The 13,415-nt window shown below is 40.2% G+C and overlaps 1 protein-coding gene across 1 annotated transcript in view; it reads right to left on the bottom strand.

The window, feature by feature from the left end:
* The window catches only part of LOC311124209 (uncharacterized protein), a gene marked incomplete at both ends in the record, with an annotated part of 68,349 nt that overhangs the window by 39,379 nt on the left and 15,555 nt on the right, over positions 1-13,415 (bottom strand). The window contains 4 exons of the mRNA XM_084198398.1: positions 1,060-1,313; positions 2,659-2,822; positions 5,655-5,794; positions 7,700-7,804. Coding sequence (XP_084054524.1) covers positions 1,060-1,313; positions 2,659-2,822; positions 5,655-5,794; positions 7,700-7,804 — 663 coding nt within the window. The remainder of the gene's footprint in view (positions 1-1,059; positions 1,314-2,658; positions 2,823-5,654; positions 5,795-7,699; positions 7,805-13,415) is intronic.

The raw sequence follows: 13,415 nt of genomic DNA, 5'->3' as shown, positions 1-13,415 counted from the left end.
AAAAGGGCTTTATTACAGACAGAAATACTCCTTAGTTTCAGTGGCTGGTCTCAGACGATCACGCATGTGAAGATGCCGGATGTGGAGGTGCTGGGTTGGCGTGGTTACACGTAGTCTGCGGTTGTAAGGCCGGTTGGACGTACTGCCAAATTCTCTAAAACGATGTTGAAAGCGGCTTATGGTAGAGAAATTAACATTAAATTCTCTGGCAACAACTCTGGTGGACATTCCTGTAGTCAGCATGCCAACTGCATGCTCCATCAAAACTTGACACCTGTGGCATTGTGTTGTGTGAAAAAACTTTTTTTTCATTATTATTATTATTATTAGTCATTTAGCAGACGCTCTTATCCAGAGCAACTTACAGGAGCAATTAGGGCTAAGTGCCTTGCTCAAGGGCACATAGACAGATTTTTCACCTAGTCGGCTCGGGGATTAGAACCAGCGACCTTTCGGTTACTGGCACAACACTCTTAACCACTAAGCTACCTGCCGCCCATTTTTAGAGTGGCCTTTTATTGTCCTCAGCACAAGGTGCACCTGTGTAATGATCATGCTTTTTAATCAGCTTCTTGATATGCCACATCTGTCAGGTGGATGGATTATCTTGGCAAAGGAGAAATGCTCACTAACAGGGATGTAAACAAATTTGTGCACAGCATTTGAGGGATCTTTCATTTTAGCTCATGAAACATGGGACCAACACTTTACATGTTGCGTTTATATTTTCATCTGTACATTTGGGATATTTTCAAGAGATGCTGCTATGCCATGTTCTCTTTTTGGTTATCAACATTGTTTTTCCAAGTTAAGGGAACAAATGTGTTCATTTGTAATTTGGTTGAGGTATTCCTTTAACGGTTTCAAATCAATGAAAGCACCACGATAAAGGACGACACATATTGACAACAATGAACTAAGGAAAAACCCTGCCGCTCGTTTCTTTATTATTTAGTAGGTTAGTTGGTGAGTTGACCTGAAATCAACTGTTTTCTATAGAGAACACTACATAAAACAAGAGATGAATGTTATCACCAGTTTAACATACTGTAGGCCTACCTTCAAACCCCGGGGGGCAGTGGCATTGATAGCCTCCGATGACATCCTCACAGGTGGCACCACTGGCACACGGGGAACTCTTACACTTGTCCGTCTCCCGCTCACAGTACCTCCCCTGGAACCCGAGCTCACAGCGACAGGTATAGTTGTGTTGTTGGTCTAGACATACGCCGTGCTCAGAGCAGAGATGGCCAATACAGTGATCAACGTCCATCTCACAGTAGCTACCGCTGTATCCTCTGGGACAAAGGCAGCTGGTGACAGTGACATCCATTATAATATGATATTAACAGACACCGTTCATAGATACTTCCGACAAGTCTTAAGATGCATTAAGACTGCCTTGTAATGCATTATAGCTGTGTGTCTTAAGTGAAGTGTTACCAAAACATTTAAGATAATTTCTAAATGGATTTTCATTTTGTTTTCTAGCATCCTAGAGGGAATTGCAAAGCAGCAATTGTTAATGGAGTTTCCAATACTTTTTCTATTCTGTAGTACCCCATTGATGAGGTAACCATCGGAGCAGCGGTTGCCCTAAACATACCGTATTTCTTTATTGGATAGAGGACAGAGAGAAAGACAGGAAAAGATGGGAGAGAAGTTTAGTGCCAGAATGAATGGCCTGTGACGGATTTCAACCCAACCGACACAGTATGCGTGTGCACTGAAGGCAGCAGCCTTAACCAGTAGACCACCTCAGGCTACAAATAGACAGTACTTAAAACCAGTTACAGTGCCTTCAGAAAGGATTCATACCCATTTACTTATTCCACATTTTGTTGTTACAGCCTGAATTCAAAATTGATTTTTAAAAAACAAATTATCTCACCCATCTACAGACAATACCCCATAATGACAAAGTGAAAACATGTTCTTTTTTAGATTTTTGCAAATGTATTGAAAATTAAATACAGAAATATTTATATATGAGGTGTCAGATTTCACATCCTGCATCTCAGATGACAGCGGAGAGTGACATGTGAAGTGGGACAACCAGAGCTTTCACGGAGTGCAAAGCAATAATTAATTTCCAATATATTTGCTAAAAACAACACACAAACATGTTTTCACTTTGTCATTATGGGGTATTGTGTGTAGATATTTTTTTTATTAAGAATGTAATCTAGTTTAACACAACAAAATGTGGAATGTTGTTGATGTTGCACAGTTCACACAGCGCTCTGTACACAGAAATCTTGGTCGGAACCGGTCCAGGACCGGTCAAAGTCCCCTAAATAGGGTTAGTTTCCTGCAATTCTACACATTTTACCATGGTTAATGCCGTGTTCGTATACCATCTGAGTGACTCAAACATTATAACAAAATCAACGGGCCATGACTTTTTGGAATTTTAGATTCTCCCTGACTGTTTAGTTTTTATTTTGGTGATTGTTAGTTCTAAAAGATTATCTTATTTAAAAAATATGCTCAATTTCTACATACTTTTTTATCTGGTTTTAGTCTTTTGAGTTTATACTGAAAATGATTTACCATCCCATTTCACAATTTTTTTATATAATATTTTTTGGAGTGGCGCTAAATGAATATAGGGAAAACACTGAACAGTGTATTTGAGACCCTGCCTTAGACACTCACCTGTAACCATCAATCTCATCCACACAAGCGGCCCCGTTTTGACACCAGTGCTGAACACAATCATTGATGTTTAAGCGGCAGTTACGTCCTGCCCATCCAGGTGTACAGACACAGGTGTAACTGCTAGCGTTGTTCAAGACACAACGTCCTCCGTTGGCACATGGCTGTACACACAAAAGAGAAAATTGGCAGACACATCAATATGTATTAATTTACTCCAAAATGACATGTGAAGACATCACACCATTCACACAACAAGTGCTTATTCACTATGTAATACTGTACCTTGGGGGACAATACCAAATAACTCAAGTCCTTTTGCAAAGCAAATCACATCTTGTTTCTTTTGAAAAGCTGGCGGAATCTTTGATATGATGTGTAGCTAGATTCAATATTGGATTCCATAGCCCAACGGCTCTTTCCTTCACTCTATTCCATGTTGTATGACATTTTGATTCTTATCAAAGACAGGATATTGTTATGAAGCGTAATGTATTGTAATGTATTGTATTTCTACATCTCATCGTGATCCACTGGGATGAATACAGTGGTTAGACATAATGCAGACAGTGATTTTCCATCAATGCGTAGATAGCGTTTGAGTTCGACAATTTACATCATAAAATACATTGTGATTGCTTCAATGAAACTATCTGCAGGGACAACACTGCTTGTGTGTGTGTGTGTGTGTGTGTGTGTGTGTGTGTGTGTGTGTTCCATGTTAATTTGTCTAATGAGACTACAATGTCCTGATTAATGGCAACATTCCAAACCATTTTACGGGGCAATCATCATAGAGGTGTGACTAATTTGTCAATATGCTTAGCAACGGTCAGTGAAATGTATAAAAGGTTTAAAAAACAGTTCTAATAAATGCAACAGTTGGACAATGAAGATACTACAAACTTTATGCATTTTTTTAATCAATCAGATATTGACTGAATTATAGCACATAAAACATTGTACTGGCAAGGACAAATAATGAATGCATTTTGGTGGGATTTCAGGTATTCCATTTATTGTAAAATGTCACTTTTATCATATAATGCACTCATATATATATATTTCCTCAGTATATCAGTTATTTTTTAAATATTTTGTGACAAAATAAAGAAAATTATATGTGCCTCATTTGAATATATACACCCTGGGTGTATTTGCATAATTGAATAAATTAACATAAATGGGTGGAACTGGGCTGAAACCACCAAAAACTTGCTCTGTCTAGTCCTACCTGCGCCATCTAGACTGCCTCATTAATTATTCAGTATTGTTGTTGTCACATTCTCGTACGTTATTAAACAGGTATGTCAAGCAAGATACCCATTGGATTTAAAATCAAAACGCTTGGCTCGTACACCTATCTAAACATACTTTACATTGTTTGCGAGATCAGATATAATATCACTATAATCCAAGTGTTCCTTCTCGGAAGTTGCTTTCTAATTTGTAAACATTTCAACTGTATTCAATCATGACTTTTTTTCAAAAAACACAAAATGAACGTTCTCTTTCTTCTCGTTCTTGTGATGGAACTGTTGAGACGGTAAATCCCAGACCAAGCGTCAGCGTTTTTATAAGATGCAACGGAAAACGATTTTATTCCATTGAGCCCATTTCAGCCATTCCCAGAGTGTCTGACAGGTCATTACAAACGTTCCCGCAGACGTTACGTTAACGGGGAAAAACTAATGGCACAAGCACGAGTGGGAAAGAGTAAAATAAAAGCAATCTATTGCGTGAGATTTAGGTGCCAAGTGGATTTTGCACCCCTCAAACAGGAAATATATGGCGTTGCTAATATGTTTAGTCTTCTATAAGCAGCAGCAGCCTGGGATCTAATAATATTTAATATCTTTTAAATACTTAGAACATTTTCTTTAGTTTGTCTGTAGTGCCAGATGGGCGGGGTTTGCTTTAGTCTGTCTGTAGTGCCAGATGGGCGGGGTTTGCTTTAGTCTGTCTGTAGTGCCAGATGGGCGGGGTTTGCTTTAGTCTGTCTGTAGTGCCAGATGGGCGGGGTTTGCTTTAGTCTGTCTGTAGTGCCAGATGGGCGGGGTTTGCTTTAGTCTGTCTGTAGTGCCAGATGGGCGGGGTTTGCTTTAGTCTGTATGTAGTGCCAGATGGGCGGGGTTTGCTTTAGTCTGTCTGTAGTGCCAGATGGGCGGGGTTTGCTTTAGTCTGTCTGTAGTGCCAGATGGGCGGGGTTTGCTTTAGTCTGTCTGTAGTGCCAGATGGGCGGGGTTTGCTTTAGTCTGTCTGTAGTGCCAGATGGGCGGGGTTTGCTTTAGTCTGTCTGTAGTGCCAGATGGGCGGGGTTTGCTTTAGTCTGTATGTAGTGCCAGATGGGCGGGGTTTGCTTTAGTCTGTCTGTAGTGCCAGATGGGCGGGGTTTGCTTTAGTCTGTCTGTAGTGCCAGATGGGCGGGGTTTGCTTTAGTCTGTCTGTAGTGCCAGATGGGCGGGGTTTGCTTTAGTCTGTCTGTAGTGCCAGATGGGCGGGGTTTGCTTTAGTCTGTCTGTAGTGCCAGATGGGCGGGGTTTGCTTTAGTCTGTCTGTAGTGCCAGATGGGCGGGGTTTGCTTTAGTCTGTCTGTAGTGCCAGATGGGCGGGGTTTGCTTTAGTCTGTCTGTAGTGCCAGATGGGCGGGGTTTGCTTTAGTCTGTCTGTAGTGCCAGATGGGCGGGGTTTGCTTTAGTCTGTCTGTAGTGCCAGATGGGCGGGGTTAACAAGCACAATCAAGCCCAGATCCAGCATTTTAAATGATTTAAAATGGTATTTGAACCCAGGTCTGATGTGCAGTTCGCTATCAGAGAATTGTACAGTGCGCCAAATTTGTTTGCTGGGGTTTGTTTGTTCAGTTGGGGGCATATCCTACATTTTCACGTAGCCATGCATTGATGTCAACGGGAGATTAAGTGAAAATATTACTTAAATGGAAGTTAGGATTCACCCCACGTTCTGCAAAAAAAGAAAGAAAGTGTTGTTTCACCCACTTGTATGTTTGGAGGGCACAGTAGGCGACATGTGTACTTCAGTCCATCAGGCAGATCCAAACAATGTGTGTTTCTAGGGCATGTGGCGTTGGGTAGGGTACAGGCATTTACATCCACCTCACAGTTCTGGCCCAGAAACCCTGCAAGGAAGCAGTGAAACAGACTCATTATCATCAACACTGAGATTAGTCGCAGAGTAAAACCCAGCTGACCGGTAAAATGAGAAGGGAACAGAGTTTTCCCCCAAACAAGAAGTAAAATAGGATGAAGAGTTTGTGAGGAGATGCAAAGATTTTCTGATTGATATCATTAACTCAAACTTCTAGGGTCGGTTTCCCAAACACAGATTAAGCTTCTGGATTTAAAAGCATATTCAATGGATAATTTCCATGTTTTTTAGTCTAGGACTAGGCTTTAAAGGGTGCAATATGCAAAAATCGCTCCGCCATTTCCTGGTTGCAAAAATTCTAATAGTTTGCTTAATTTCATTGTACCATCTAAAAAGCTGTGAAATATATTTTCAATAACCAAAATTATTGTATTTTCAGCTGTTTGAAAATGGTGTAAAAAATCGAAAGTAAAAGATGCAAAAACAAAACTTAAGTATGACAGGTATAGAAATAACACATGGACCAGATCCACCGCTTCTAAATCACATCACATCACATGTTATTGGCCACACGCACCGAATACAACAGGTGTAGACATTACAGTGAAATGCTTACTTACAAGCCCTTAAGTTTAAGAAAAAAAAAAAAAAAGCAAATCATTAAAGAGCAGCAGTAAAATAAAATAACAGTAGGGAGGCTATATACAGGGGGTACCGGTAGAGAGTCAATGTGCGGGGCCACAGGTTAGTCGAGGTAATTGAGGTAATATGTACATGTGGGTAGAGTTAAAGTGACTATGCATAAATAATAAACAGAGTAGCAGCAGCGTAAAAGAGGGGGTTGGGGTGAGGTGGGGGGGGGCAATGCAAATAGTCTGGGTAGCCATGATTAGCTGTTCAGGAGTCTTATGGCTTGGGGGTACCGCTTCTTTCTATGTCAATTTGGTCCAGGAAACGTACTTCTAATGTAACAAACTAGGTAATAGTTGACTGTAGACTGATTCTAAAGCCAGACTTTTCAAGACAAAAAAAAGACTGGTCATGGCCTGCTGGAGGACAACTCGTTCAGAATAACCTGCCCTCATCTCTGGTGTTAAAGATGAGCTCCAGCGCTGTGTCCCAAATGGCACACTATTCCCCATATAGTGCACTACTTTTGACCAGAGCTCTATATATAGGAAATAGGGCGCCATTTGGGATGCACCCCATGTATTGCTATGGACAGATGGTGGTGAAGTGGACACCAGGGTCGTGCTCAATTCCATTTAAATCCTGTCAATTCAGGATGTAATCAGGAATTCCAATTATCTCCTTTGCTTCTTAATGAGGAAGAAATGGAATTTGGTTTGAATTTCCGTTTCCGTCCTGAATTGACTGAATTGAAATGGAAGTGACCCCGACTCTGGTGGACGGAGTGGGGGACAATGCTCTGATTGAAAGTGCAGCATCATCTGGCAGCCCACCATAAGCTCTGCCTTGCATGCCAGTCACACACACACACACACACACACGCACACCCTCTCGTCTCCAGGGTGGGACATCTCCATCAGACTACATCAGTGAATGTAAATTCAGCCTCAGCCGGTCGAGCCAAATAAACAATTACTGCAGAATCATATTAATACAGGAGTAGAATGCCCCATGAAAGGAGAGAGTATTCCATATCACAATATTGACATAATTCTCCTGCAGTAATGAGCTCTGGCAATGAGTGGAGTGATATGCTCAGCTGTCAGTCAAAGGACAGAGTCTAAAAAGCACCTTATTCCCTTTATAGTGCACTACTTTTGACCAGGACTCATAGAACTGGTCAAAAGAAGTGCACTACACAGGGAATAAGGTTCCATTTGGGATGCATGCAATGGCTTGTTTGGGGCTGGGATGGATAGGCCCCTGCGTTAGTGAAACTGAATGTGAGGGGGCACAACATACGTACCTGGGGGACACCTGCATGTGTAGGAGCCAACAGAGTCCAAGCATGTCCCACTGTGCAGACAGGGGTTGGAGGAACACTCGTTCATTTCTGTCTCACAGTGGGGTCCTGAAAGACAAGAGGAAGACGTAGTAGTGACTGATTACAGTGGGTTTTAATTAGTTTATGTAGGCATTTTAATCAACCCCCAATGATTCAAGATTTGGATTGTAAATTCCCCCTTACAATTCTGAGGGAATATTCCAAAGGCCTGCAGTTGTATAAACAGTGCAGCATTTCATTCTTTCCATTTCTCTTTCGCAATTAGAAAAGCTGTAAAAACAGCAGGAAAAACTATTTTCTAAAGCTATTATGCCGCTCAACATTAAAACGTATAAATAGTTCAAAAGTATCTTAAACTGTGAATCACAAAAGCCAATGTCTCAGAGTGCTCTCTTGTTCAAGTCTAGTTTAAATCTAGATGGTAATTCTCACAGAGTGCTCTTGTTCAAGTCTAGTTTAAATCTAGATAGTGATTATCACAGTGCTCTCTTGTTCAAGTCTAGTTTAAATCTAGATGGTGATTATCACAGTGCTCTCTTGTTCAAGTCTAGTTTAAATCTAGATGGTGATTATCACAGTGCTCTCTTGTTCAAGTCTAATTTAAATCTAGATGGTGATTATCACAGTGCTCTCTTGTTCAAGTCTAGTTTAAATCTAGATGGTGATTATCACAGTGCTCTCTTGTTCAAGTCTAGTTTAAATCTAGATGGTGATTATCACAGTGCTCTCTTGTTCAAGTCTAGTTTAAATCTAGATGGTGATTATCACAGTGCTCTCTTGTTCAAGTCTAGTTTAAATCTAGATGGTGATTATCACAGTGCTCTCTTGTTCAAGTCTAGTTTAAATCTAGATGGTGATTCTCACAGTGCTCTCTTGTTCAAGTCTAGTTTAAATCTAGATGGTTATTCTCACAGTGCTCTCTTGTTCAAGTCTAGTTTAAATCTAGCTCAGATATAACCTTCCTACGTAATAAATCTAGATGGTGATTTAATTGTTCTACAGGGATTTAGTCGATAGGCTCCTACCATACAGGGGATTCCTCTCAGATGTGACTGGGGAAGTGATTTATCATAAACGTCCGTTCATCAATAATGGCAAATTCAATACATGTAGCAAAAGCCCCTCTTGAAAGAGTCAAACTCAGGATGTGTCCCAAATGGTACCCTATTCCCTATATAGTGCACTACTTTTGACCAGGATACCCTATAAGTGCACTATAAAGGGAATAGGGTGCCATTTGGGACGAAGCCTCAGTCTACTGTACAGCAGACCTACTGTGATTAATATCATAACGTTCTTTCTCCAGGTCGTTTTATATATATATATATATATATAAGAAACGCCACATTGTGCAGCTGCAAATTGTACAAATCCATGTCAACAGCAATGTGCAAAGATATCTGTCAGAAAAATATTTTATACAGGTAGTACTGTCAACGGGTGTGGGGGGGTAATTCTTCATGCGTAGCGTAACATGGAGGATGGAAGATGAAACATGACCCAATAAATAACCGGCATAAATATTTGTTTACTGCAAAGGAACTCGCCATCGGATTATTAAGTAATGCATTTCAGTGTGTGCATTTCTTTTTTTTTACCATGGGAGACAGAATGCATATCCCAGACTGACCAAAAACACAGAAATAATAATTCTACCAACTACTAAGTCAACTCTCTGCTGCTCTTCATTCATGTTGTCATAAGCAGAGCAGAAGACACATTTCTGATGTAACAGTTGGACAAATAAAGTTGTATTGTACAAAACATTACCCCCAAAATGTTTGGAGCCTTCAATAGAGCCACACGGGAAGGAAACCAATAATGGTCCAGTCCAGTCCAGCTGCCTTGGCTGACAGCTGTAACCTAGCCTGGGTGGCAGTCCGCTTGTCATCCAGAAGGAGTTGGAAAGAGAGCAGAAACCGACTGGCTCCCAGGCTAGCAAAAACCCGCAGAAGAAGAAGAATGGGTCTGTTGGGGTGATGATGATGAATGTGAGTCGGTCAGGTAAACTGGTCATTGAAAGGTCAGGTAAACTGATCATTGAAAGGTCAGGTAAACTGATCATTGAAAGGTCAGGTAAACTGGTCATTGAAAGGTCAGGTAAACTGATAATTGAAAGGTCAGGTAAACTGGTAATTGAAAGTTCAGATAAACTGATCATTGAAAGGTCAGGTAAACTGGTCATTGAAAGGTCAGGTAAACTGGTCATTGAAAGGTCACAGTGAGTGGGTAGCTGATATAGAAGCCAGGTTATAACCTGGGGATGTGTCCCAAATGGCACTGTTCCCTATATAGTGTACGACTTTTGACCATCCCAGGTGTTGACAGTTAAAAGCAGGAAGTGATGAGAAAGCCCCCTGAGATGAAGCAACATAACGGTAAGACAGGAATATACAGTTGAAGTCGGAAGTTTACATACACTTAGGTTGGAGTCATTAAAACTTGTTTTCAACAACTCCACAAATTTCTTGTTAACAAACTTTAGTTTTGGCAAGTCGGTTAGGACATCTACTTTGTGCATGACACAAGTAATTTTTCCAACAATTGTTTACAGACAGATTATTTCACAATTCACTGTATCACAATTCCAGTGAGTCAGAAGTTTACATAAACAAATTTGACTGTGCCTTAAAACAGCTTGGAAAATTCCAGAAAATGATGTCATGGCTGTAGAAGCTTCCGATAGTCTAATTGACATCATTTGAGTCAATTGGAGGTGTACCTGTGGATGTATTTCAAGGCCTACCTTCAAACTCAGTGGCTCTTTGCTTGACATCATGGGAAAATCAAAATAAATCAGCCAAGACATCAGAAAAAAAATTGTAGACCTCCACAAGTCTGGTTCATCCTTGGGAGCAATTTCCAAACGCCTGAAGGTACCACGTTCATCTGTACAAACAATAGTCTGCAAGTATAAATACCATGGGACCACGCAGCCGTCATACCGCTCAGGAAGAAGACACGTTCTGGCTCCTAGAGATGAACGTACTTTGGTATGAAAAGTGCAAATCAATCCCAGAACAACAGCAAAGGTCCTTGTGAAGATGCTGGAGGAAACAGGTACAAAAGTATCTATATCCACAGTAAAACGAGTCCTATATCGATATAACCTGAAAGGCCGCTCAGCAAGGAAGAAGCCACTGCTCCAAAACGGCCATAAAAAAGGCAGACTACGGTTTGCAAATGCACATGGGGACAAAGATCGTACTTTTTGGAGAAATGTCCTCTGGTCTGATGAAACAAAAATAGAACTGTTTGGCCATAATGACCATCGTTATGTTAGGAGGAAAAACGGGGAGGCTGGCAAGCCGAAGAACACCATCCCAACCGTGAAGCACGGGGGTGGCAGCATCATGCTGTGGGGGTGCTTTGCTGCAGGAGGGACTGGTGCACTTCACAAAATAGATGGCATCATGAGAAAGGAAAATTATGTGGATATATTGAAACAACATCTCAAGACATCAGTCAGGAAGTTAAAGCTTGGTCGCAAATGGGTCTTCCAAATGGACAATGATCCCAAGCATACTTCCAAAGTTGTGGCAAAAAGGCTTAAGGACAAAAAAGTCAAGTTATTGGAGTGGCCATCACAAAGCCCTGACCTCAATCCTATAGAAAATGTGTGGGCAGAACTGAAAAAGTGTGTGCGAGCAAGGAGGCCTACAAACCTGACTCAGTTATACCAGCTCTGTCAGGAGGAATGGGCCAAAATTCACCCAACTTATTGTGGTAAGCTTGTGGAAGGCTGCCCGAAACGTTTGACCCAAGTTACACAATTTAAAGGCAATGCTACCAAATACTAATTGAGTGTATGTAAACTTCTGACCCACTGGGAATGTGAAAAAAATTCTGAAATAAATCATTCTCTATTCTATTATTCTGACATTTCACATTCTTAAAATAAAGTGGTGATCCTAACTGACCTAAGACAGGGAATTCTTTACTAGGATTAAATGTCAGGAATTGTGAAAAACTGAGTTTAAATGTATTTGGCTAAGGTGTATGTAAACTTCCAACTTCAACTATAATTGGAAGAATGGAAGTAAATGCAGGTCATTCAAGTCAACTAGAGATAAATGTACAGAGTAGTATCAGATGGAAATATGTGCTCCTATGAACGTATCAGTCTGTCTGTCTTGTACTGTTAATATATTATGTCATATGGACTAGAAATGGGCACGGTTATTAGAATATTCAAATGTCCAAAAGGGCGTTAGTATTCAAACATTTTTGTAGGTCTATTTAGGTCTTAATTAAATGATCGTTGTGACATAGTTACATAAAAGGATACACCATGACATTTGAAAGTCTTAATATAATAAAACAAACTTTTGAATGTAATTTTTATGACGGTGCGTTGAGCTATTGCTGCACATTTATCCCTCCAGTCGGCCCTGAGTGTATGCTATTAACCCCTCTTTAAATAGAGATTACAGGCGCACACCTAACGGAGGACCTGGCACAGATCAATGCAAAACACTCATCAATATTATTGATATCATTCTAATAGTGGAATAATTTCACATTTCCATCAATACTATGGATAACAACATTTTGTTGTGTTGGGCTATGTTATGTCAATATTAATCTCGGTTAACCCAGAACTAGTGGTCCTCTGTAGCTCAGCTGGTAGAGCACGGCGCTTGTAACGCCAAGGTAGTGGGTTCGATCCCCGGGACCACCCATACACAAAAAAAATAAAAAATGTAAAGTGTAAGTCGCTTTGGATAAAAGCGTCTGCTAAATGGCATATTATTATTATTATTATTATTATTAACTAGAATCTCATGTAATTAGGACAGTTATGTTTACTTAGTCTGTCCACGAGAGATTATGTCAATATATACTAAACAAAAATATAAAACGCAACATGTAAAGTGTTTCATGAGCTAAAATAAAAGATCCTAGAAATGTTCCATATGCACAAAAAGCTTATTTCTCTCAGGTTTTAGGAACACATTTGTTTACATCCCTGTTAGTGAGGATTTTTCCTTTGCCAAGATAATCCATCCACCTGATAGGTGTGGCATATCAAGAAGCTGATTAAACAGCATGATCATTACACAGGTGCACCTTGTGCTGGGGACAATAAAAGGCCACTAAAATGTGCAGTTTTTTCACACAACACAATGCCACAGATGTCTCAAGTTGTGAGTGAGCGTGCAATTGGCATGCTGACTGCAGGAATGTCCACCAGAACAGTTGAATGTTGAATTCTCTACCATAAAACGCCCAGTCATGTGAAATCCATAGATTAGGGTCTAATGAATTTATTTCAATTGACTGATTTCCTTTTATGAACTGTAACTCTGTACATTTGTTTAAACTGTTGCATATTGCGTTTATATTTTTGTTCAATATAGAACAAATCAATCTCTCTCAGTGAGCATGGTATGCTCCCCTGAATATTTCCAAAATTCACATTATGAGCATTTACCTAGTTAAAGAAATAATCCTCAAAACCACCTCAAAATGTTTTCATGAAATATCATAAATACCTTCGACACCGAAGCACGAAGGTCATGTAGCACACCATGAACCGTCAACGAAGAATAAACTTGGAAATGGTTCAGGGTGAATGTTTGTGATTATTTCAACGTTATACATTGGGATTAATTTGCCATTTCTAAAGCTCCAGGTTAGGTGAAGTGGATAATGACATGTGCATCTCAGATGAATT

Source organism: Coregonus lavaretus (assembly GCF_964263955.1).
Source record: "Coregonus lavaretus genome assembly, contig: HAP1_SCAFFOLD_1654, whole genome shotgun sequence".
In the NCBI taxonomy this organism is placed as follows: domain Eukaryota; kingdom Metazoa; phylum Chordata; class Actinopteri; order Salmoniformes; family Salmonidae; genus Coregonus; species Coregonus lavaretus.
The sequence above is the reverse complement of the archived record's forward strand: the minus strand, read 5'-3'. Positions and strand labels throughout refer to the sequence as shown.